Source organism: Neoarius graeffei, chromosome 26 (genome assembly GCF_027579695.1).
Source record: "Neoarius graeffei isolate fNeoGra1 chromosome 26, fNeoGra1.pri, whole genome shotgun sequence".
Classification (NCBI taxonomy): domain Eukaryota; kingdom Metazoa; phylum Chordata; class Actinopteri; order Siluriformes; family Ariidae; genus Neoarius; species Neoarius graeffei.
In genome coordinates, this window is record NC_083594.1 from 44322115 (window position 1) to 44349054 (window position 26940).

Consider the following 26940-nt stretch of genomic DNA (forward strand, 5'->3'; position numbering starts at 1 on the left):
ATGGGCTTTCTTTATCAATCATTTAGTAAAGATGTGTAATTTTTTTTTTTTTTAAATGTAGGCCAAACTGAACTAAAAATTCATGTCAGATTTACAAAAGTTTGTCTAATACTGATGTTCATGTTCACGTGCGTATGTTGATATACCAATCAGTCATAAATGACCAAACTTGTTCATGCACAGATGATGCCCACAAACGTCCATAAAAAGCAAAGCTCACAGAGAGCTGAAAATGACAAAATGACAACATTGAAAGATCTTTCTCCTTTTATATAGGCGCCATTTGCTAGTCTTAATATGTCATTCAAAAGTTAAAGTCCTTCCCGCACCAGGGCCTGGTCTTCCCAGGCAATCTCCTATCCCAGTACTAACTGGGCAGCGCCAAACTCCGCTTCCATAGCCCTCAGCCCCTTGCCTATATAACTAGGGTTACAGTCGGAGGCTAGTCCTCTGGTAACCGCACAAGTCTGACTCCCCACTCGCATCTGTATTGCAACGTGCCTTACCAGACGGCAGTAAGTACCATTTTTATGATGGTCTTTGGTATGACCCAACCATAAGTAGAACTCACGATCTCCTGATCAAGAAGCAGACATACCACGAGGCCAGTATGTCATTAACATGAAACAAGTTAATTTTCACAAATTTTACTTGAATTAAAATGATTTAAACCTGAAAACATGATCCGTGTATAAAAACCGCAGTTGCTCATTGCCTTAAGATGAGGCTGATCAAGCTTCATAGGATACAAACCTTTTTCCAAGCTAACAGAATTTTCATGAAGGTGTAAACGCTACTGCAAACAATTTCCGAACACATCCATTCATATTCATTTTCATAAATGAGGTCCATTGATGGGGCAGCACAGTGGTGTAGTGGTTAGCACTGTCTGTTCACAGCGAGAAGGTCCTGGGTTCAAGCCCAGCGGCCGACATGGGCCTTTCTGCGTGGAGTTTGCATATTCTCCGTGGGTTTCCTCCAGGTGCTCCGGTTTCCCCGACAGTCCAAAGACATGCAGGTTAGGTTAATTGTTGGCTCTAAATTGACCGTAGGTGTGAATGTGAACGGTTGTTTGTTTCTGTGTGTCAGCCCTGTGATGATTTGGCGACTTGTCCAGGGTGTACCCCGCCTCTCGCCCATAATCAGCTGGGATAGGCTCCAGCTTGCCTGCGACCCTGTACAGGATAAGCAGCTACAGATAACGGATGGATGGAAGTCCATTGATGGAGGAGGAGAAAGAGAGAGAGACAAAGACCCGCTTATAACTGTATGGAGCACTTGCATGTGACGTCACAGCCGATCCAGATTGTGACAGACGCCATCTTGTCGGTCAAACGCCATATTTCCGCCTTCTACTTCTGGTTCTACTTCTACTTTTACTTCTACCTTTTCTTCTGGAAAACCCTACTATATACAATTCTACTACAACGGCTGCGGCTACAAGCTCTCCCTACCTGTGCACGTTTATGTTTTTTGTGTGTATTTTTGCGTGTTGTTCGTCTGTACCGGACTTCAATATCCACTACAACCGTATGGACTTACTGGACATTGGTTTCCAGCAGAAAATGACGGCTTGTAGCGATTTCCATCACATGCACAACATTCCGGACGAGATAGCGAGACCAGCGGGGTCTCCGTGGATTGTTATCGGAAGCAAAGCGAAGGAGGCGGCGCCGGGAGCGGAAGCAAAAGCGAGGCTGCAGAGCCGGCCTGTTGACTAAGCTCAGAAAACAGCCAGTCAAACCTCCACTGCTAAGCCTCTACCTCTCCAACGCCAGATCCATGGTAAACAAAACGAACGATTTGGAATTACAGCTGATATTACCTTATTCTATAATCGGCTGGTCAGTGCTATACTCAATACTTAAGTGACTTACCCGTCCAATGAGGATTCTTGTTTACAAGATGCCACATCTGAGTCGCGGACAAATCCTGAATTTCTGTAGAGATAACTGTCCAGAGATTTATAAGCATGCAGTGCTTCACCACTGAACAGCGAGGGAAAGTTAATGAGGTAATTATACACGTCCGGGTATTCCGCTGGCAGTTCAAAATCCGGTCGTGAAAACTCCGTCCGGTAAGCCATAAGGGTCACTAATCTGTAATCGTTTATTTTAGACATATATTTAGTTATCTGTTCATTAGAAAAATGAGCCGTGTAGTCCGTCGGTTGAAATTGATCCATTCTGTACACGAGTGCAGTAGTATTCAGCGGTGTTTTTTTACCGACAAGATGGCGGCTGTGTACTTTCTGGTCACGTGACTGCAAGATCTCTATAGGTAGGCCTTCATCACTGGAACATTCCTACTCTCCAACCAAGCATCAGACATCATTGTCTGTTGAGTTATGAACTCATTACCAGGATGAAGGAGGAGATCAGGAGGAATATTAACACCAGGCCTTTGTCTAAGACAAAGAAGGAAGGAAACACAGACTAGAGTCCTTGAGTGATACTGCTACACTTAAAAAATGTCTCATCAATGCAACTCTTTGACAAAATGCAATGCAAACACAGAGGTCTTTGTCAAACAAAACCAGTTCTCCAAAAGAGACACACACACACACACATTAGTAACTGCTGGAGAAAAGGAGTACTGGCCATCATAAGAGAACGTTACAGAGTTCAGGATTGCTGGATCTGTGGCTAATTGTCTTGGCGGGGGTTGTTGTGCTTGGCAGAAGGAGCTGGAGCAAATAGATAAGCCGAGACATGCAGCTCCAGTGAAAGGATGAAAAAAAAAGACCAAGCCAGACATAGAAACAAAAGGAGAAACTGCTGGGTTACTTTCCAGGTTCTCTTAAAACAGTCCAAGGCTGGCATCTTTCTCAAACAAAACAGAACCCAGCGAGTCGACTTCATGAGTCAGTCCTCACTATCCTACATCAACATTGTGATCTGGAACGGTTAATTGAGTCATCACTTGGAACAGATAGTAAATCACACCCAGCTTGTTTTCACCGATTCCAAAAGTCTTGTGATGACACACCAAAGGTGACGGCACAAATGGGTGCCACATTTATTCGACGCCTTAAAGAGATCAAACCGAATCTCTTTTGAATGCAGCTATTATTCTTCAGACTATGCTACTTTTACACCAAGTCACTATCATGCAACATGTGCTCAGAAGAACAACTCCGTATAGAGGCCCTGCTTAGCTGTGTCTCCAAGTGATTACTGTACTCAAATGCAAATTTATCATACTACTGGGAGCTCAATGTTTATCTAAAAAAAAAAAAACCTACAGATGTTCTCATGCAAGGATCTTATGTAGCTGAGGAAATGTGAACCACTTTAAAAAGAGGAAATGAAGGGTCAGAACGTTCACAGCTGTATGTAAGCTGTATAGACGAAGTTGTAGATATGACTGCACATGTGGAAAGCCAGGAAGGCCACCATGCCATAAAGCATGACACCAGAAATGACATGTGATTAAAATGGATCAAGACTCAAGACCATCATTGCCTTTGTGCGCCACTTTGGAAATGTCAGCTCAATACAATTACTGAAGTCTTGGAACGAAATAAAAGGAGATGTTGGGGAAAAAATAAACGTAATGAGCCCTGTTGTTGTCCAGCCCTCAGGGGGTGCTTCAAGATGAGATTGGATGTGGAAAGAGGAATGAAAGGAGACAGAGGGAGAAAAGGATTCACATAAAGTCATTGCAAAGATTGTGAGAGGGTCCTCTGGGCAGGTTATACAAACACACAGGGTGGTCTGTAGTTAACCCTTCGATGACCATGTTTGCGTGTTACTGTACAAGTAGGTTAGGCTATAAGGCAGAACGATCAGATGACACATCATTACCATCTAGGGACTGTGTTGAAGTCCAAAATTTATGTCAATATTTACATGAGGAAAGTTATTCGTGTTCAGAGATGGGATACGTTGGTACTCAAGTTGATTTTTTTTGGCTGTGCCATTTAATAATAATGATAAAAAAAATTTATATAGCGCCTTTCAAGAAACCCAAGGATGCTTTACAATAGTAGACAAAGAAAAAAATAAATAAATAAAAAGTCCACCAAGTAGGGGTCAGGATGTAATTCCCGTGGTGTAGCAGCCACAGTCCCACCAAAAGGCGCACGAAAACAAGTCCCACATCTCCAGCACCGCCGCCGCGACGCCGTCAGCAACATCGCTCAGAACATCACGCCATGGATCCACAAAGCGAGCAGAGAAGCTCCGCCACGCAAAGCGCTGGTGCGTCCCAAACCGCCTGCACAGCCGCCGCGACACCACCAAGCAACATCGCCCGGAACATCACGCCAAGCGTTAAAGCGCAGAGCGCTGGACAACCATGATGTAAAATGAGCAACGAGCTCACTGCAGTCCACAGCTGGGAGCACAGGCATCACCCACGGCGAACCAAGGCCTGGAGGGAACCGACGCCCAAAACTAGGTCTGGAGCTACACCACCACCGGTGGAGAAAACACTCAAACAAACAAACTACACAAAACACACAGAAAAAAAAAAAAAGAGAAAAAGAAATAAAATAAAACAAAAAAAGCTTTGTTTGGATAATGCAAACTACCTACATATTTGGATAATGCAAACTACCTACATGTGATTCACATGCCTGATTTTTCCTGAGTAGAACCATCCAAGACAGGAATTATCAATAGCATCTGAACCACCACCTTTAAAAACAAGATCTTGCCTTTGAACCTTTAAAAAAAAAGGGGGGGGGGGGGGGATAGAAAATACAGACTGAATAAGGACAAGGTTTTTCCTTTACTGTCAAATGAAATATGATGTAATACAAAAGCAAGGACATAGTTTAGAAATGAAAAATAAAACCAACCAATACAAAATGATACAGGATTCTGAAGATGGCAAGCATTTAAAAAAAAAAAAAAGATTAAAATGAATCTAGTCAAGTCGGAGTCTAGAATCTTGCCAATATATTACTGCACGAATAGTCCAAGTTGTAATGATGATACTTTAATCGCTGTAAATTTGGTTTAATTGAACAATATAGTGTCCACCCTCATTATTCACTTCTAAAATAGCACGTGATCCAACATATCCTCTTGTTTTGCATTTTTTTTTTTAAGATTGCGCTCCAACAGTTAATTGTGCACACAGCTAAACAAAGGGACGAGATACTGAATCGAGGTGTGCGTAGGACATGGGCTATTTTTTTCATGTTTAATTCACTATTTTGAGTTGTTGAATTAATAAAATACCACCAGATTTTTGTGGATTCAATGCATTCTCCTATAAAGAGAGAAAACACTGATAGTTTGAAGGATAAGCTCACCAAGCACTCATCTGTTACACTTACAGCTCGCTTTAAAGGAACAGTCCACCATACTTCCATAATGAAATATGCTCTTATCTGAATTGAGACGAGCTGCTCCGTACCTCTCCGAGCTTTGTGCGACCTCCCAGTCAGTCAGACGCAGTCAGACGCGCTGTCACTCCTGTTAGCAGCTAGGCTCAGTATGGCCCATGGTATTTTTTGGGGCTGTAGTTAGATGCGACCAAACTCTTCCGCGTTTTTCCTGTTTACATAGGTTTATATGACCAGTGACATGAAACAAGTTCAGTTACACAAATTGAAACATAGCGATTTTCTATGCTATGGAAAGTCCGCACTATAATGACAGGCGTACTAACACCTTCTGCGCGCTTCGGCAGCGCATTGATACGGAGCTCAGATATCAATGCACTGCCGAAGCACGCAGAAGGTGTTAGCACGCCTGTCATTATAGTGCGGACTTTCCATAGCATAGAAAATCGCTACGTTTCAATTTGTGTAACTGAACTTGTTTCACGTCACTGGTCATATAAACCTATGTAAACAGGAAAAACGCGGAAGAGTTTGGTCGCATCTAACTACAGCCCCAAAAAATACCATTGGCCATACTGAGCCTAGCTACATTGCTAACAGGAGTGACCGCGCGTCTGACTGACTGGGAGGTCGCGCAAAGCTCGCAGAGGTACGGAGCAGCTCGTCTCAATTCAGATAAGAGCATATTTCATTATGGAAATAAGGTGGACTGTTCCTTTAAGTTCATAATTTTATCCGTAAACTATTCAGACTTGGGGATAAGCAATGCATCCAACTACGAGCTGATGTCTTAAAATGTGAAAACAACAGTTTGTTGAATTTAAATGGATGATACTATTAATTCCTTATTTAATAGTATCATATTTACGTATTTAATATTGGGCTCAAAAAGCATTTCATAGTTTTGGGTGAGCGTATTTAAAGCCCTAAACATAAACACTAAAATGACATATTGTTACAAGCTGTCAAGTCTGAATACGGTCCTGGAGCACGAAGGGACCATGTGTGTGTAGGATGGCAAGAGCTACATACATGGCAGCTTTCCAACATACAATCAGCATCACTTTTACATGATGGGCACCATGGCATATTCACCACTTTTGGATGTCTGGTGAACATTGTTGCTCGCACAGATTCACACTACACCCCGGTGTTGGAATTTAACACATAAAATCAAGCCACTCCAGTTCACAGTACACACTCAATGTGAAGAAGCCTTAGTCAGCGACTATGCAGTTCAATACTAGAGCCTGCCAAGCTGCTGCTCTGGCTCTGATCTAACATTTCTCGTTTCTCCCAGTGGTCAAGCTGTGCAGTTCGCCATCATCCAGGTCTGGATCTGAAGCGAACCAAACTAAACCTTATGTGCTGTATACTGTGTATGCACTTCCTTCCCACCATGAGCCCATCCAATAAGAAAAAAAAATGACTTCAGCTGTTTGGATTTTCCAACACCGGCTCCCGCTGGACAACGTTTTGGAGATGACTTGTGGAAAACTGATGGTCCTCCAAGCTGTGAAACATGTGCTTCTGGGAGGAAAAGGGATGTTATTTTATCTTCTGGGTCTCATGAAATCCTTCATTGTTGGATTTTTATTACAGAGCAGCTCTGAGAACTAAACCATTCAGCATGTTTGTTGAAAATGTATGGTTTCACTCATGCAAACAAGAAAGCTAGCACATACGACTTTATTTTCATCAATTCTCTTAATGAAAATAAGCATTAACTCATAGTTCAATCAGATATAAAGCCACCTTGACTGTGTTTATTGGATTGGATGAGTTCCAGGCTCTGAAACACATCCATACATGTTTTTCATCCAGCGTTCTTGCTCAAATAACTCAACTGACAAACTGAACTACACTGCCCAAAAAGCCAAAGTATACACTTCTATTCTGTTCTATTCTTTTCTGAGTTACACGGTTTCTCTAAACTTAATGATTGTCGTGCATGAGCTTGTTTTTTCTTTCGCTACAATAACTTATAAATCGAGACAATATCAAATTTATGAATAATATAAACAGGGCCAAGCATCTCCCATTGGGCCTTGGTGGGAAAAGCAAGCATTGCTGAGAACCATCATTACTGCTGTTATTAATGGCAGTGTTGAAGCTAAACATATTTCCTGGTGTCATTTTAGCTCTGGGGTAATAAAAAGACACTCCAAAAGGTGGGAGTCGGAGACGCACATATATACATTCACACAGAGTCTGGGTCATTACAGAAAAATTTGTATACTGAATGAACACAAAAGCGTAAAAGTACGCACAGTACCAGTCAAAAGTTTGGATACACTTTGGATACTCATTCAAGGGTTTTTCTCAAAATTTTGACGATTCTCTACATTGTAGAACAATACTGAAAACATCAAAACTATGAAATAGCATCTGGAACATGTATGGAAGTATGTGGTGAAAAAAAAAAAATTTCATATTTATTACTGTGTTCACATTTATACCGGTACGAAAAGTAGTATAACTGTATCGATACAAAGTATACCGGTACAGTTTAGTGCATCTGTCCACACTAGCGAGAAATGTTTGCGGTTTTCTTTAGTTGAAATGCGCATGCGCAAAATGTTTCTGTGGTTACCAAGTAACTTCCTTCCGAGAATATATGGCATAGGGATGGTGAAAACTAAAAAAAAAATCTTGACCGACCACCAAGCCTCATTAGCCGGTTAAAGTCAGTTAACCTACGAGTTTAAACAGGGATGCAAACGGCGCGCCTTTTTCACGGCTCGTGCAGATCCGATTTTTTTTTGGGGGGGGGGGGGGGGGGGTGTTGGAGTGTCTGAATAATTTCATCAGAGTAAATTCTGTATTAAAATTACTACATAAGCAAATGCCGTTACAGTCCATGAAAAAGCCGTGAAAAAGTCGGCATCTGCGCCTTTAGTTTGTGTGGAGAGATATGATCTGCAATAACATGCATTGTTGGCTACAGACCAAAACATACTTTCAGAATGCACTGGCCAAGGCAGGACTAAACTCGACGTGCCTTCTAATAATAATTCAAAAAAAAAAAAAAATAGAATAGTAATTTGTAAGCTAAAAAGCCTGTGTCTACACTTTTTTCTTTCGCCGAGTGGCAGCTGTGTTCAACTGGGGCGGGACATGACTGAATGGGTGTTTCTGATTTGTCAGCTGTCTTTAACTGGGGCGGGAGGGCGGGACATGACTGAATGGGTGTTTCTGATTCGTCAGCTGTCGTCCTTACACCGCATGGCATGCCCCAAGCGTTTACAACACAGAATTCCAGGTTCTCCGCTCCAAAATCGGCAGCTTCAAAACGATTGATTTTTTTTTTTTTCACCAACAACCAAAAAAAATTAACCGGTTGACGTTGATTTGGTCAACCGGTCATCGGTTAACATCCCTAATATGGCATCCGTTATTTCGAGATCTCGAGAAAACAAAATTATTTCATGATCTCAGCTGGATCACTGTATCTCCGTCGGTAAAGACGAAGCCGGGCCAGTCTTCTGCGGAGGTGCTGCGGACTAATTTTGAAATTATCCCTTATTAAAAGACTTAATGCAATCTCTCCCTGTGTCAACCCCTGATCAAAATATTGCCTTATTTGGTGATCAATTATTCCAGACATTCTAATGACCAAAGTTGCGTCTATACAGAATGAGAAATAGCCCCAAAGTCAGCATATCACAAGTCTCTTGGCGCACCTGAATGAACCATTTCTCAGCTGTTTACTCAAGATCACAAAATAATTGTTTTGTTTTCTCGAGATCACGGAATAATTGTTTTGTTTTCTCGAGATCTCGAATTAGTTGTGTTGTTTTCTCGAGATCCTGAATTAATTGTGTCGTTATCTCAGGATAACAAGGTGAATAAAAAAAATTTTAAAAAAAGGATTATATGAAGGGCCTCTCTCGGCTTCCGTACGGATGAAACGTGTGTGTGCTTTTTGTTGTCAATGTACAGTCTGGGGCGGCACGGTGGTGTAGTGGTTAGCGCTATCGCCTCACAGCAAGAAGGTCCTGGGTTCAAGCCCCTGGGTTCAAGCCCCGGGGCCGGCGAAGGCCTTTCTGTGTGGAGTTTGCATGTTCTCCCCGTGTCCGCGTGGGTTTCCTCCGGGTGCTCCGGTTTCCCCCACAGTCCAAAGACATGCAGGTTAGGTTAACTGGTGACTCTAAATTGACCGTAGGTGTGAATGAGAGTGTGAATGGTTGTCTATGTGTCAGCCCTGTGATGACCTGGCGACTTGTCCAGGGTGTACCCCGCCTTTCGCCCATAGTCAGCTGGGATAGGCTCCAGCTTGCCTGCGACCCTGTAGAAGGATAAAGCGGCTAGAGATAATGAGATGAGATGAGATGTACAGTCTGTATTTCTGGTGGTCATTTATTCAGTCGAAGTGTATAAAACACGCGAGGCAGTTGAGAAAGAAACAAACAAATCTCCGTTCTTCACTATTTTATTCAGCGAAGACATCGATTGAGGTGTGTGACTTTGCGCATGCGCATTATATTTGTATCGATACAGAGCTGCTTCATCTGTCCACACTACAGCGAAGCCCTACAGTACCGATACTGTACCGGTACGAAACCCATACATTTGTGGGTTTCATACCGATACAGTTATACCGCTACAGTACCGGTATAGTTGCTAGTGTGGACAGGTGTTGCGGTACGAAAGTAGTATCGTATTGGTACAAAATCCCTAGTGTGGACAGGGTATTAGATTCTTCAAAATAGCCACTGTTTACCTTGATGACACGTTACACACTACTGCCATGATCTTAACCAGCTTCATGAGGTAGTCACCTGGAATGCTTTTCAATTAAAAAGTGTGCCTCGTCAAAAGTTAATTAGTGCAATTTCTTGCCTTCTTAATGCGTTTGAGATCAAATAATAAAAACACAGTAAATAGCCCTGTTCGACACCTGTAGTAATCTACAGTATGTCAAGAACCGCTCAACTAAGTAAAGAGAAACGACATCCATCATTACTTTAAGACATGAAAAAGTGTCTTTTGATTAAAAAAAAAGAAAGAAAATACATTGAATTAGAAATGTGTGTCTAAATATGTGACAAGTACTATACATTCAAAATAGATTAGTTGTTGGATTGGCAAGTCAAGTAACTGACTTAAAACCCCATGTAATGGCTTCACCGGACATGTTTGACTATTAGTCAAATAAAGCATGTTTATTCCTTAATACCAACACTACTGAATTCTCTATTCTGATTAGTCCAAAGATGTGGATTCTTTTTCTCCAACAGCAGCTCAGACAACAATTTGGCCTGAAAAGTTTATATTTATGAGCTCATTCTAATATATTGTTTCTATAACAACAACGGCTGGTATCGCAGATGCAAATACATTTAAAGCGAGACGGCCTTTCGATTTCTCATCTCATCATCTCTAGCTGCTTTATCCTGTTCTACAGGGTCGCAGGCAAGCTGGAGCCTATCCCAGCTGACTACGGGCGAAAGGCGGGGTACACCCTGGACAAGTCGCCAGGTCATCACAGGGCTGACACAGACAACCATTCAGACTCACGGTCAATTTAGAGTCACCAGTTAACCTAACCTGCATGTCTTTGGACTGTGGGGGAAACCGGAGCACCCGGAGGAAACCCACGCGGACACGGGGAGAACATGCAAACTCCGGCCACGGGGCTTGAACCCAGGACCTTCTTGCTGTGAGGCGACAGCGCTAACCACTACACCACCGTGCCGCCATATATATTATATTCAATTTGAGGGGATTCCCTAACAAATAATTCGGATGAAATTGCTTCCTTTGTGCAGTCAAGCAGACAGAGGAAGTCCGTGTGCGCATGTGCAGGTTTACCTGCTTCTTCTTCTTCTTCTTTTGGGTTTTACAGCAGCTGGCATCCACAGTGTTGCATTACTGCCATCTACAGGTTTACCTTTGACCGTGCACTGACAGTTACATCATTCTGTCGCTAAACGAACAGCTGATCACACCGAGGTGCTCGCTGATCTTTATTAGTTTGGTCCTGCGTTTCCTTTTCTTCGTATATAACAACATCTTTTCTTCTCACTTTCCGTTACCGTAATCAGTCTTTCACGTTTCATTCGCACACTCACGTCCTCCATTTTCCTCTCCTGTTTCAAATTTGTATCCCACAATGCCTTGCACAAACGGGGAAAGCCCACCACGTGATGCATGACACAATATCTTGAATTGGGTCATGGTGAAGCAGGAAAAAAATAGCGGAGAATTTAGGGCCACGTGGCCATAAATTCATTAAATTGTTTGATTTAAAACTAATAAAATTACAAGTCTGTGTTTCAAATTCGGTATCTTTCAGTCCACTAAACAAAAATAATTAGGTGCCGGGGAAAATTCTTTTTATGACCTACACTTGAAAAATCTGAAAGGCAGTTTAGCTTTAAATAAAATTGCATAATTGGCGATATGCTGAGATTTCTTTTGGGAAGAAGTCTCCAGTGTTGCTTTTTTTTTTTTTGATCTCAGATTGGACTAGTTTAAAAATACTCAACAGCCACCAAGATCTTGTTTTATGGCAAATATCTGAAATTAAAGCTAATGCATTTCCACAAAGTGAAAGTGCAAACTGTGCGTCTTTATAGCTGATTTATAGAACCATTTCTACTGTACGATATATTGCAGTGATTGGTAGAGGGGGATTATGGAGTGGACATTTACCTTGTTTCCCATGCAAAGGCTGATAAAAGAAGAAGAAAAAAAAAGTGTCCTTCCTTTTCCAGGGGGGCTAGTTTCAGGACTTTTGTGTTGTTTTTGAACTGTAGTTGGGATGGAATTTTGCTGAAACCTGGCAATCTGGTTAATGATATTAACTCTTACTGCTTCGCACTCTCTATGAATGATGGTGGTGACGGGAAACACACATGCTGTATCAAACACACAGCTAAGCAAATGTTCGTCGACTTCAACTGCTCAGAATGAGCCGCTAGACTGTATGCTGGATGATTGTAAAAAACAAGGAAACGAATAGATACGCAGGTAGATGAAAGAAAACTCATTAAAATCAGTGAGTTGGCTGTTGGATGGCTAATCAATGTTGGGTGGCTTGACCCATTCTCAATTACTCCTAATGGAATGAGAAGGGAAGAGAGAAAGAAAGAAGAAAAAAAAGCTAGCGTGATTACAATGACCCTCCTCTCCGACACATACTAACTGAACATTTTGAAATTAAGACAAATCAGTACTGAGCATCAAATTTTATTGATATTGAGCCACCAAATACAGATAATTAAGCTGTGAAAACACACAAAGATTCAGTCCCTTTTTCGAAATCTTTCATGTGCTGTATGTCCAATGTCCTTGCAAAGGCATAAACCATTCAATGACCACATAAAAGCACTATAGTCAACGATTAGAGGAAATATTTCAGGATTTCTACAGAAGCCTCTTTGGGATACAGTTTGTGAGATTTTCACATTAGTAAGTAAAACATCACTAAGCTGGATGTTTCAGATGTGCGCCACATGTTGCCTATTTAGCCGTCCTCGTATTTCACCGATACGTTTGCGGCCAAAAAGCAACAACAAAGGAAACGTTGCTGGGGCCTGCATGCAATATGGCTGCACTCTAAACAGCAACACATTTCCCTGATGCGCCGCTGCCAGAACGCCCGGGACAGGCAGCAAGAACAGCTTGACAAGCAAACCCAGTCATTTTGGGTTTTAGGAACTGAAAATGTTCCCTCTACCATGCTGCCAGTCTCGCTAACCATCTTCCCCTAAGGCTTCTTGGTCATGCTAAAAATGTGCAAATGTGACGTAAGGGAACGTTCCAACATTCTGCAAAGCCTGAGGGTTTTCAGAGGGATTTCAGACAAAAATTCTTTCAGAGGAACTTTGGATCTTAGGGCTGTCTTGTGATTTACACAGAAATAGTGATTTAAGTAAACTTATAAGCAATTCGTAGACACCAAGAACGAGCAAACAGCTCCAGATGTTGAATGGACATGGCTCCGGGTTTGGAGAATGAGTCATGGATGTACCACACACACACACACACACACACACACACACACACACACACACACACACACACTTCAGACTTCAAAACCAGCAGCTGGTACCCAAGATTTAAAACCTCTCAGAGGTCAAAAAAGCAACTGAGCATTTATCAAGAGTACTAATTGTACATGACATGGACGACCACACAGGAGTTCATGCATTAACTGCAAACAGCCTAGACAAAACAATACTGTTATCAAAACACAAGCAGCTTGAATAGCTGATATAACCTGAGCTTGCCAGATTTTCAGCTTGCCAAACTCCACCAGCAGGCTGTTCAAGAACTTTCGGCCCGGATTCTTGAAGAGCAGATGCTCAATTGAACGCTCAACTTGCTAACACGTCATCACTGTTTGAATTAAAGCAGGTTACCATTTCAAAAAGCTTTCAGCAGACTGCTTTGCGTTTAGAAACGAAACACGTCAAACCAACGTGAGCCAAGAAGACACGCTTTTTTCTTTCTCCGTTTTTATTCAATAACCAAATGCAACGGTCGCAAAGATGAATCATGAGTCCAGCATCCACTTATAAGATGATTACTCGGAAAAAAGAAAGTACTTCATAACCATAATGGGCATAGCTTCCCTTCTAAACACCATCTCCGTAGACGGGGGCCTTATTTTCCTCAGGGGTTATTAAAACCCATCAATATGAGACCTCTGAACTCAGAAATGACCTCATCTCAGAATACAAGCCATATAAATACATTATCCCCAGAGAGCTGTGAGATTGAATTGGATTTCAGGAAGCACACTGAGCATAAAAACACGCCATCAAGCAGGTCCTCCCTGTTTGCTGAAAGACACGTCTAGTAATATACAGGACATTGCATTTTCATTTTCATTTGCTGTCACATTCAGGTAATAGATGATGATTGAAATTTCAACACAATAAAGATTAGAGAGAGGAGGGATAAAATCTAATATCAGTAGCTTGATAACACATTAGATCACAAGGTTTTATCTATGGCATAGTGGTTAGCACGGTCGCCTCACGGCAAGAAGGTTCTGGGTTCGAGCCCAGTGACCGGCGGGGGCCTCTCTGCGTGGGTTTCCTCTGGGTGCTCTGGTTTCCCCCCACAGTCCAAAGACATGCGGTTAGGTTAACATGGGGTGGCCATGAAGTGCCCTTGACCTAATCCCCAACTGCTCCCTGGGCACTGTAGCGTATACATACACACTGCTCTGTGTGTGTGTGTGTGTGTGTGTGTGTGTGTGTGTGTGTGTGTGTGTGTGTGTGTGTGTGTGTGTTCTCATTGCTCACTCGTATGTGCATGTGAGTGTTCACTTAAATGCAGAGGTTAAATTTCACTGTGAATTTATGGATGAACTACTATATCTCACACACGCACTTCCTAATTTACTGTCTGTAAAGCCCGACTAAGTTCAAGCTGCATTTCCTCAACACAAAACACACGAAATGAAAAAAATTATAAATCACTTTCATTGAAACCCAAAACATTAAACTTACATATCGGTCAGTTTGTATAATTTGTTCTTTGACTGAACCACTTTTAATTTCTCCTCCAAAGGCATTTTGCTGAGAAAAAGGATGATCGAGTGGATAATCTTCCTTGTTCACGTTCATTACTCCATGACTATATTACAAATGCGCCGTCTCAGTTGGTCAATGCTGATACGGTACCATGTTATGGATGCATTAGAGAAGCATGCTGAACAATAGCGACCGAAACGAACATCTAGAAGTGTTTCACGGCACGTGATCACCTTACCTTACTGTCATGGACAACCTGTGTGAATCTACAGTCTGGGCTAGAATGAAATCAGCCCCAGCTTCACTCCTTCATACAATTCGATGTATGCTTTCTAAAGAGCATTGGTGGTGGTGGTGGTGGTGGTGGTGGATTTGGTGCCACAAAAATCCCAACTGAGCCACCTTTAGACATTTGCTAACAGCAAGTAATCTGGAAGCCAAAAATAAAACCCTATACCAGGCTTGTAGTACTCGAGTCCAGGACTTGGACTCGAGTCCAACTCGTGCCGTAATTTTAAGGACTCGTGACTTGACTTGGACTCGTGCATTAACAGCATTCGGTCTTATAAATTGGAGACAAGGACTCGGATTTTTTCTTTATTTTTTGTAACATGGCATAAAGATAGTTATATTAATTTTTATACTAATTTTGTGCAAGAGAATGCACATTGACCTGTTCATACATCATGTTCAGGAACAAGCTAACGTTAATGGCGCTAGGACGAAAATGCCCCGAGGATCGTCTGCTTTGCTTATGCAGACTTCTCGTGCAGGGGGGGGGGGGGGGGGGGGGAAACCCACACTGCTAGGTGTTCCATATGTAGAAGAACGATCGAGGAGACAACGGGGACAACCTCGAACTTCAATCGCCATTTGGCGAGACTCCACCTGGAGAAGGAAGTGACACGCTATGTTCATCGCTCTGTTGATAGCATGGTTTGCTTGCTGACCGATGAACTAGCTAGTATTAACCCTCTCTCATGTTATTTGCCCTGTTGATAGTGGGCGGGGCTTGCTGAGCGATGAACAAGCTTTTTATCTGTAGCCTGTTAACTAAAATGGGGCAGTCGAGCAGTAACGTTAGTCCAACATAGTAGCAGAGACACTTTCACATAAAGGCAGCAACAGCCACCGTCAAATGGTGCGGTTGGAGTCTTGTTCCCAGACTCGACTCGGATTAACAGTGGACTCGACTCCAAGTTTTCTTTCATGACTTGGACTTGAACACTGGGGACTCGAGACATATGGCCCTTTTCCACTACCCTTTTTCGGCTCACTTCAGCCTGACACAGCTCGCGTTTCGACTACCTTAGAGCAGCACGACTCAGCTCGCTTCAGCCTTACTCAGCACCCAAAACTCGCACGGTTTTGGAGTGGGGCTGAAGCGAGCCAAACCGAGCCAAGTGGGGCTAGGGGCGTGAGGAGACACTCCCCTGTGCACTGATTGGTGAGGAGGAGTGTCCTCACACGCCCCGCGAGCACGCTGGGATCTGTAAACACCGTAAACCCGGAAGAAGAAGAATTACGAATTACGAGAATTTCTGAAGCCTTATGCGCCTCGCCTCATCTATACGCTCTTGCCAGTATCTGTTGGCGTTGTCGGTGACAACAAGCCACAGCACCAAGACCAGCAACACTAACGACTCCATGTCCTCCATGTTTATTGTTTACTATCCGGGTCGTGAGACTACCGTTTAAAAGATCACTGATGTCACTGTTTGCGCTGCCTAACGACATCACGTGACGTCCACCCACTTTCGCTAACTCCACCCAATGTGTCCACCCACTTCCAGCCAGCACGGTTCAGCGTGGTTGTAGTCGAAATGCAACTCCAACAGCCCCACTCAGCTCGACTCAGCCCAACTCAGCATGGCACGGCTCAGCCCAACTCAGCCGCGTTGGTAGTGGAAAAGCGGCATTAGTGACTCTACAACACTGCCCTATACGGACATGTTTTGTCTTTGGAAGACAGTGAGTTAGCCTTGCTTAGCACACTTACGGTATGCCAACCACTCCTATCCATAATGAATGCTAAAAAAGCAATTCCAAGGCAGGACCTGAAGCCGTTAATACCAACGTCTCTTCTTCAACAATGAGTCTTTTAATAAGAAGGTATGACCATATGATAAAGTATACAGTAGATGGGCTCATTCAACACATGCCTGTAGTATGACTCATCTGACAAGCAGTTTTATCCATACACACACACACAAAAAAAAAGAAATAAAGCACAGTGCTCCGGTGTTGCGTGGGAGTTTAGACGCAGACGCCCTACCCTCATACAATCCACACTAAGTCTGGAGGCATACAGGGATTACCGTGTTATAGCAGCTGAAGTATAAAGACACTGACATCATGAGCCTACTATTCCAGTTTCTCTGTGTTTTCTTAAGGGTCTACATGAAATACACAGAGCTGGTATTGTTTAGGTAAAGTTGTGAGATTTGTGCGATGTAGCGTGTTGCAATGAATGGCTCCAGGCCAGGCAACAAGTCTCACTGGATATTTGCACTTCCTGAACCGTTTTCCAGTCCATATACGTTACGTCCATGTGAGTGAACGCTCAGCTTGTACAACGCCAGCCAAAATGCTGGGTTTCTGCACCCCTTAGCAATCTCTGCTTTAGAAAAAAAAACAACAGGGATCTCATTAAAAAGATGTGTGTGTATATAATATTTTCCCTGAAAGTTCCTTCGAAGTCTTTCCACCAAAATATTGTTAATTATTAAGCAATTACATTGAAACTACGGACAAAAGATTTGCAATTGCAAGACTGCGCCACAGAGTCTGGGAGTTTCCTGGATTAATCATCGTAAAATCATTTGTATGCGAGTCCAAGTCCAAAGATACCAACAGAATGCCCCCAAATCTCCTTATATGGTGTGATATAAGCAATGTTATTGGCTAATTAACTTCGTCATTGCAATTTCTCCAAATAATTACAATATGCATGAGTGAACATTTACAGGCATGCCTCTACCAAGATGTGTGAGGCAGGAGCTTGGCGAGTCTCGATCAGGAGATATTGAAGTTTGGACACCTTCTAATTCAAGGGTATTTCTTTACAATTATTAATTGAAAGACACTTCTTCATGTCAAAGTAATGACAGATGTCGTTTCTCTTTACTTAGTCGAGCGGTTCTTGACATAATATGGATTACTACAGTGGTGGATGCAATAGGGCTATTTACTGTATATTTATTATTTACTATTTGATCTCAAGTCCATTAAGAAGGCAAGAAACTCGTCCACTAATTAACTTTTGATGAGGCACATCGGTTAATTGAAAAGCATTCCAGGTAGTGTTGTAGTCGAGTCACTAAACCTCGAGTCCAAGTCCAGTCTCGAGTCCCTATTGTTCAAGTCATTAAAGAAAATTGAGTCAAGTCTGAGAACAAGACTCCAACCGCACCATTTGACGGTGGCTGTTGCTGCCTTTATGTGAAAGCGTCTCTGCTACTGCGTTGGACTAACGTTACTGCTCGACTGCCCCATTTTAGGCCCTGTCCACACGGCAACGGATTCAGGTGAATCCGATAAAATTGTTTATCGTTTCGGCCTGGCGTCCACACGGCACCGGCGTTTTGGGTGCCCCAAAACGAAATCTTTTGAGAACGGGTTCCAGAGTGGAAAGATCTGGCAACGGCGCCATTGCGAAGTCGGCTGGATGAGTAGAACAGATTTGTTTATGATGACGTCACAACCACATGTGCTTCACGCCGGGTAGAAGTGTAACGAACTCGATGCGAGTCGTCAACAAATCCTATAGCTTGGTTCATGAAACGCGCTTACAAAATATTTTCACTGTGAATATTTATTGTGTAATGGTGCAAAGTGAGAGAGAGAGAGAGAGAGAGAGAGAGAGAGAGAAAATAGCCCTTAGGGCAGAGTCAATCCCGCCAGCAAAAATAGGGAAAAAAAGGAGCGATCTCACCTCTTCAGATGTTGGTTTAAGTCCTACAATACATTCTTCAAAAAGGGCGTAGAAGAACAAATTAATCCATCAACGCACAGCATTCAATTTATTCCGGACCATTAAAGACGCCGCCTTCCGCGTAGAATCATACGTCATCCTCGCCGCCATATTGGATAGGTCAAAGCAGAGAATAAAGATGCCTCATTCATGTGCTGCGTTTAACTGTACCAACAGGTTTACCGTCCAAACAAGATCACATGGGATTACCTTTCACAGGTGAGACTGGAAAAATACTTTTCATTGTATTTGGTCATTATAATGTAATTTTATGAACAGATTTTCTGACTTTGTGGCTAATATGAAGTCTCGCGCATAATAGTTTATGCACATGCGTCCTTACTTCTTCTATTGTTCTGGTGTCTCCGAAGGGACCGTCTTACAGCGCCCCTAGAGGTGTGGCATGTGTAGTGCATCGTTTTCAGCAAGCGTTGCGTTGCCATATGTACCTGATATTTTACTGATCCGTTGCCCATGTGGACACGATATTTTTTTTAATAACATCTCATTGCCGTTGTCGTGTGGATGTAGCCTTAGTTAACAGGCTACAGATAAAAAGCTTGTTCATCACTCAGCAAGCCCCGCCCACTATCAACAGGGCAAATAACATGAGACAGGGTTAACACTAGCTAGTTCATCGCTCAGCAAGCAAACCATGCTAAATCAACAGAGCAACGAATATAGCAAGTCACTTCCTTCTCTGGGTGGAGTCTCGCCAAATGACGATTGAAGTTCGAGGTTGTCCCCGTCGTCTCCTCGATAGTCCCTCTACATATGGAACGCATAGCAGTGCATTTTTTCCCACTGCACGAGAAGTTTGTTTAAGCAAAGCGGACAATCCTCGGGGCGTTCTCTCCGGGCATTTTAGCGCCATTAACGTTAGTTTGTTCCTGAACATGACGTATGAACAGGTCAATGTGCGTTCTCTTGCACAAAATTCATGTCAATATAACTATCTTATGCCAAATTATTATGGCATGTTACAAAAAAATAAAGAAAAATCCAAGTCCTCATCTCCAATTTACGAGTCTGATTGCAGTTAATGCATGAGTCCGAGTCATCAGCGCTAAGTCCAAGTCAAGTCACGAGTCATAAAATTAGGGGACGACTCGGACCCGAGTACTACAAGCCTGATTCCAGGTGACTACCTCATGAAACTGGTTAAGATAATGCCATTAGCGTGCAAAGCGTCATCAAGGTAAACGCTGGATACTTTGACGAATCTAAAATATGAAACGCATTTTGTTTTTAAAACGCTTGCTTTTTTGTTTACCACACAATTCCATACATGTTCCAGATGTTATGTCATAATTTCCACGTCTTCAGTATTGTTCTACAATGTACAGAAAAACCTACGAATGAGTAGGGGTGTCCAAACTTTTCATTTGTACTGCATATAGCTATAATTATCGTGAATTTAATACTCTGCGCTAAATTGTATCCTTTTTTTTTTAAACTATATGTCACTTTTCATTTCAGTTGTATACTTTAGTTTGTTTTCATCAGTCATGTTGGATTTAGAGAAAAAGTGAAAAAAGTGCGCACAAGCATACATGTGGTTATCCAAGCCAAAAAAAAAATCTTTCAACTCGAGTATGTATAAATACATCAGGTCAGTGTCAGTTTTCATAAATTCCAATGTGCATGTCAGTTTTTATGTCAGATCAAGTTTTGATGGAATTTCAGATCAAATCTGAATGTTTTATAAATAAAGTCAAAGTTTTCCCATAAAGCATCAGCTGAATAAAAGAGAAGGCAGCCTGAGATACTGATGTCTAAAGAAGGATGGATGTTAAAGCGAGACGGCCTTTTGATTTCATAAAATCAGTGAAATTTAGTTCCGTCTGAAATTTGGTCATTGTGATATGTTTATTTCGGTCAGATCTCAAAAAAAAAAAAAAAGAAAAAAGGGACATTCTGTGGCTGGAAAGTTATTTAATTTGAGCGGATTCCCGAGCAAATAATGTGCATGAAATCGCTTGCTTCGCGCAGACAGAGGAAGTCTGTGTGCGCATATGCAGGTTTACCTTCTTCTTTTGGCTTTTACAGCAGCTGGCATCCACAATGTTGCGTTACTGCCATCTACAGGTTTACCTTTGACCGTGCACTGACCGTTCCATCATTCTGTCGCTGATCACACTGAGGTGCTCGCTGACCGCCGATATTTACGTATTTGTTTGGTCTTGCGTTTCCTTTCCTTCACAACATGACGTCTTTTCTTCTCACTTTCCGTTGCTGTAGACAGTCTTATGTTTTATTTGCACACTCATGTCCGCCATTTTTCTCTCCTGTTTCAAATTTGTATCCCACAATGCCTTGCGCGACCGGGGAAAGCCCACCACGTCATGCATGATGTAGTATCTTGAATTGGGTCATGGTGAAGCAGGAAAAAATAGCAGAGAATTTAGGGCCATGTGGCTCTAAATTCCTTAATTGTTATCATCTCTAGCCGCTTTATCCTGTTCTACAGGGTCGCAAGCAAGCTGGAGCCTATCCCAGCTGACTACGGGCGAAAGGCGGGGTACACCCTGGACAAGTCGCCAGGTCATCACAGGGCTGACACATAGACACAGACAACCATTCACACTCACATTCACACCTACGGTCAATGTAGAGTCACCAGTTAACCTAACCTGCATGTCTTTGGACTGTGGGGGAAACCGGAGCACCCGGAGGAAACCCACGCGGACACGGGGAGAACATGCAAACTCCGCACAGAAAGGCCCTCGCCGGCCACGGGGCTCGAACCCAGGACCTTCTTGCTGTGAGGCGACAGCGCTAACCACTACACCACCGTGCCGCCCCCTTAATTGTTCTATTTTTTAAAAAATTAATTATTACAATTAGAAGTCTGTGATTCGAATTCAGTAGCTTTCGGTCCACTAAACAAAATTAAATCAGGTGTCAGGGAAAATTATTTTTATGACCTACACTTGAAAAATCTGAAAGGCAGTCTAGCTTTAACATTAGTGACTGAGTGAAATTTAACTCCACTTCAGTGAATTAAAACCTGAAAGCACGCAAAAATGGAGTGCTGAAAAGTAACACACTACTATTCCATCATCCCGATGTCATTATCCTGGACAGATTATACACCGAGCGATGCATTTCTTATAATGCTTTGAAGTTCTGAAATGGCGTTAATATGAAAGAGGATTCCCTGACGTTCACACAGCATGCACTACAAGCCATGATACCCCTGTGTTTTACAGAGAGCAGCACATCTATTTAACATGAAAGTCGTTCTTTTGAAATCATTAAAATACTTTTTTTTTTCTTGGAAATGTGATCAGGGATTGCTTGGAGGATGATGATGATTCATATACTGCTGAGAAATAAAAATTGACCTTATGACAACATCTCTCGAGCAGAATCCTGTAGAATTTGATTGCGTCGGAAATCACTAGTCCGATTGCAACGCTTGATAAATGTACACACACATATGGACATGCTTTCACACACAGTGGAGGCAGGTATCCACCTCCGACCCAGGAAGCCTGTTGCCATGGCTGCTGGTGATGACAAATCTACCGTCGTAGGTAAAAACGTCATTCTTCTTCATCCAGGCTTTCATTAGAAGCTGGGTGATTTGTTTTTTTAAAAAAAAAAGTTATCTGGCAGAAATCACAGCTGATGAAATAAATTGAGCTTCCTTTGAATTTAAATATGCAAATATGCCTTCTCACGGCTCGTTTTCAAAAGAAAGTCTTTTCAAGAATCTATAAGGCAACGATCATCGGGAATATAAAGACGAAGTCACAGTTAATCTCCATTCACAGCAGCTTATATGTACTGTACTGTACATACACAGTAATACATATTACTGTACATACACACTATACATTCATCCCTCTTGTGCATTCCGGCGTCCTGTTTAAGCAACGACATGCATTAGAAACACATGTTGCATTCCAAGGTTGCATCATGACCCTGTATCTGTCCGTTTCTCTGCATTGAAGCCGACTGGGAATATATAAAAGTGGTAATTTCCTGTCACCAGGGAAACCAAACAGAAAGTATACAGCCAACAGGGCTGGTTCGTGAAGAACCTTGAACGAAGAATGACAAGGAATGCTTTCATCTTGCATTGACTAGAGAAGCCTGTTTGATCGGGTCTGCTTGGTACGAGTTCGTCAGTCCTCTCTGAGGAACTCTTGCCTGTCATTCGACATAAGCAGTATCAGCTTTACGTGGCGTCACGAGTGTAAAATTGGCATTAAGGAGAACAGATTATGAGAATGCATTCAATTCAAGGAGGATTGACTAGGCTCGGGTTGCGACCCTTTGTGAAGGTAGTAGAACTCTAGAACGATGTCTTGGCTGCTTTTGTTGGAGGAGAGGTTGCTGAAGGTCGAAACGTGTGTGCAAGTGCTTGAGTGAGAGAAATGGAGACTAATGAAAAGGTCATGCAGCAGTCTGTCACTGCCATACACTATAGTTCATTTACGTAAGTGAAGAAAAGCAGCACGACAAAAGACCAACCCAAGCTCAGTGACTATTAAAGTCCTGTAATCCCAAAAACTGCAAACTCCTGGTTGCTTGACAGTGTATAACCGTCACAATTCAGTCTTTGCTACAGCTACACCTTACAGGCTCAGACCTGCAGCTAGAACTTCATACACCTCAAGCAGTTCAGATAACAAGAAGAAGTGAGTGACAAAAAAAAAAAAATCTTCCTGAACCACCGTCTCCATCTCATTGCCCAATCATAGAGCATTACAACACCCTGAGGAGCCTACCAGTCTGTCATGTTCCCACAAAAAAAAAAAAAAAAAATTCTTGAAAGGTATTGCCGAAACTATTTATGTGAACTCATGGTACAAATCTTGTCTTTTGTCCAGCTGTGAATACGATATAATCCATCCTGCTCTCTTCACATAGTCTAATATTTTAAGTCTCATTCAACAAGCATGAACTTATGTCATCCATAACGGTTATGAAAAGAAGGAAACAGAAATGTAAATATTCCTTTCATGACGCTTCCTCCTCATGAGTGATAGCAGACACGTAGGTAAGGCTGCCAAGAGTGAATATCTGAGGCTGGATCGCATCACATTGTGAAGTAGCACAGAAAGAAAGTGTGCGTTTGTGTGTGGTCTTCAATCCAGAAATAGATGTGAAGGAACATTAAGGAAAAAGCTTTTCCATTAAAGACACAAACTTGTAGGTTCATGTCAGTGAAAAAGCCAAGGTATGCAATCTGTGGCATCACTGACATGAGTGCAAGTCATCTTAATGGTGACTCTGGGCAATGTTTTGGGTTTTTTTTTTCCCCCCTCATAATGTGACCAGACTTGAGTCACCCATCTAGATTCTGGTTTGTGGTTTTTATGCATCAGTTAAACAGAATATTCTGGAGCTCAGCCCTTCTCATGGAGAGTCCTATATATACATACAACCCCCTCACTTGGCCTTCAAAAGAGCTGCGGGGGGAAGGTCACGCTTCCGGATATCACTCACTGCCCCAAGAGATAGATGCAGATGGCACTCAAGTCCCGATGTGCTTCAGTCAGGGGAAATAAACTGTATTTGCATCACTGCTAGAGACGGAAATCAGAAACACAACTATCATTTGATGGATTTATGTAGATGACCTACACATGGGCTACAAGTGTGTGTGTGTGGGGGGGGGGGAAGCAAGAATCGTCTGTGTGACTTTGGTTTATGCCATGCTGAAAAAAACCTGCCAAAAATTGATATTTCAGAGCCGAATGTCCATCTTTTCCATTTGCACTCATGGGAAATGATTGACTTTTTAATCAGGGTGGCTGAACTGATCAAAATCACCTTCACTGATAAGGACGCAAGAGGCGAATGCTGATCCTAGATCACTATCCTGACACTCAAAAGTTTTCCAAAACAAAAACAAGTGTCTGGGAAATATGAGCCAGTACTAGTACTAACTCATACCAATTTGGTAACGCTCTTACCTCAGACCCTTCAATGATGCAATCACAAGAGAAAAAACAGTGATGAAGTAGGTAATGTTTTTACTGGTAAACTAAACCAGTGAAGATGTCATGATCCTTGTGTTTCCTCATCATTTGAGGAAGACATGGTTAAGGTTAGTATACATGCATGACACACATACATACATACATACATATATATATACACACACATAGATAGATAGATAGATAGATAGATAGATAGATAGATAGATAGATAGATAGATAGATAGATAGATAGATAGAGTAGTGGTTAGCACTGTCACCTCACAGAAAGAAGGTCCTGGGTTCGAGCCCAGCGGCCAGCGAGTGCCTTTCTGCGTGTCCGCGTGGGTTTCCTCCAGGTGCTCCGGTTTCCCCCACAGTCCAAAGACATGCAGGTGAGGTTAACTGGTGACTCTAAATTGACCGTAGGTGTGAATGGTTGTCTGTGTGTCAGTCCTGTGATGACCTGGCGACTTGTCCAGGGTGTACCCCGCCTTTCGCCCGTAGTCAGCTGGGATAGGCTCCAGCTTGCCTGCGACCCTGTAGAACAGGATAAAGCGGCTAGAGATAATCAGATGACATGAGATAGCATGGTGGTATACCGATTAGCACGGTCACCTCACAGCAAGAAGGTCCTGCGTTCGAGCCCAGCGGCCAGCGAGTGCCTTTCTGCATGTCCGCGTGGGTTTCCTCCGGGTGCTCCGGTTTCCCCCACAGTCCAAAGACATGCAGGTTAGGTTAACTGATGACTCTAAATTGACCGTAGGTGTGAATGTGAATGGTTGTCTGTGTCTATGTGTTAACCCTGTTATAACCTGGTGACTTGTCCAGGGTGTACCCCGCCTTTCGCCCATAGTCAGCTGGGATAGGCCTCAGCTTGCCTGCGACCCTGTAGAACAGGATCAGCAGCTACAGATAATGAATGGATTATATATATAAAATATATTTTTAAAAAAAATCAGCTTTACACTGGGGCGGCACGGTGGTGTAGTGGTTAGCGCTGTCGCCTCACAGCAAGAAGGTCCTGGGTTCGAGCCCCGTGGCCGGCGAGGGCCTTTCTGTGCGGAGTTTGCATGTTCTCCCCGTGTCCGCGTGGGTTTCCTCCGGGTGCTCCGGTTTCCCCCACAGTCCAAAGACATGCAGGTTAGGTTAACTGGTGACTCTAAAATTGACCGTAGGTGTGAATGTGAGTGTGAATGGTTGTCTGTGTCTATATGTCAGCCCTGTGATGAGCTGGCGACTTGTCCAGGGTGTACCCCGCCTTTCGCCCGTAGTCAGCTGGGATAGGCTCCAGCTTGCCTGCGACCCTGTAGAAGGATAAAGCGGCTAGAGATAATGAGATGAGATGAGCTTTACACTGTCTTTAAGTGGATATAATGATTACCACACTCAATACCTCATTCATTCATATTCTGCATGAAATCCAACACTATAACATTATCCTGGATTAAGGAGTCATCAAGCAGACCACGCCTCCTTATTACGGATTCAGACAAGCCACGCCCCCTTGATGAAATTAATGAATTGGTTCTTTTTAATAATAAAAAAAGGTACCAGCATCATCAATGAGTGCTCATACAGACTGTATAATATTCTCAGAGAAACAAGGTCAAGATTATTAAAGGACATACAGCTGAAAGCAGTGCACTGACTGAACATCAAGAATGAGAAAATGCAATAAATAATAATAATAATAACAGTACTTGGTCTGTATTTTCAGGCATGGTGAAATAACATAACGTGGCTGTGATTTTTGTGTCTAAATTAGAGAAATGTGTATAAATAACCCGCTTTTAAACATTTCATCCAACAGGCTTCAGTGAACTGACTCTGACTTACCTGAACCGAGGCGAGTCTTTAATACACTCCTCAAAATCCACCGTCATTTTGGCTTTTTAATCCGGCTTCAATCAGAAATGTACACAACACATCGCACACGCTGTTGAACTTCACACGGATCCTATAAATCGGTGAGCTCTGAGCCTGTGCAGCTCTCTGAATCACTGACACACACACACACACTGCTGCTGGTCTGAATCAATACAGTTCAATTTGTATCATTAGCCGCCGCTGGGCTGAGCTAAGGGACCATCAACAAAGTGCTATCACAAATCAAAACGGTTACGAGCTTCTCAAAGAGTAAATTTTCAAAAAACTAGACTTTCCTGTCAATATATCTCTGTACATGCTTACTGAGTAATCTTACCAAGCCTACAGTCTGGACAGGTTCAGCAAACATGTTCTTAT

General features: G+C 42.6%; 1 protein-coding gene across 2 annotated transcripts in view; it reads right to left on the reverse strand.

Moving 5' to 3' along the window:
• Nucleotides 1-26725, reverse strand: part of acap3b (ArfGAP with coiled-coil, ankyrin repeat and PH domains 3b) — a 108172-nt gene extending 81447 nt beyond the window's left edge. For both annotated transcript variants that reach the window (XM_060910170.1, XM_060910169.1), the window contains exon 1: nt 26533-26725. In XM_060910170.1, coding sequence (XP_060766153.1) covers nt 26533-26579 — 47 coding nt within the window. In that variant the 5' untranslated portion in view covers nt 26580-26725. The remainder of the gene's footprint in view (nt 1-26532) is intronic.
• Between the last annotated feature and the right edge of the window lie 215 nt (nt 26726-26940).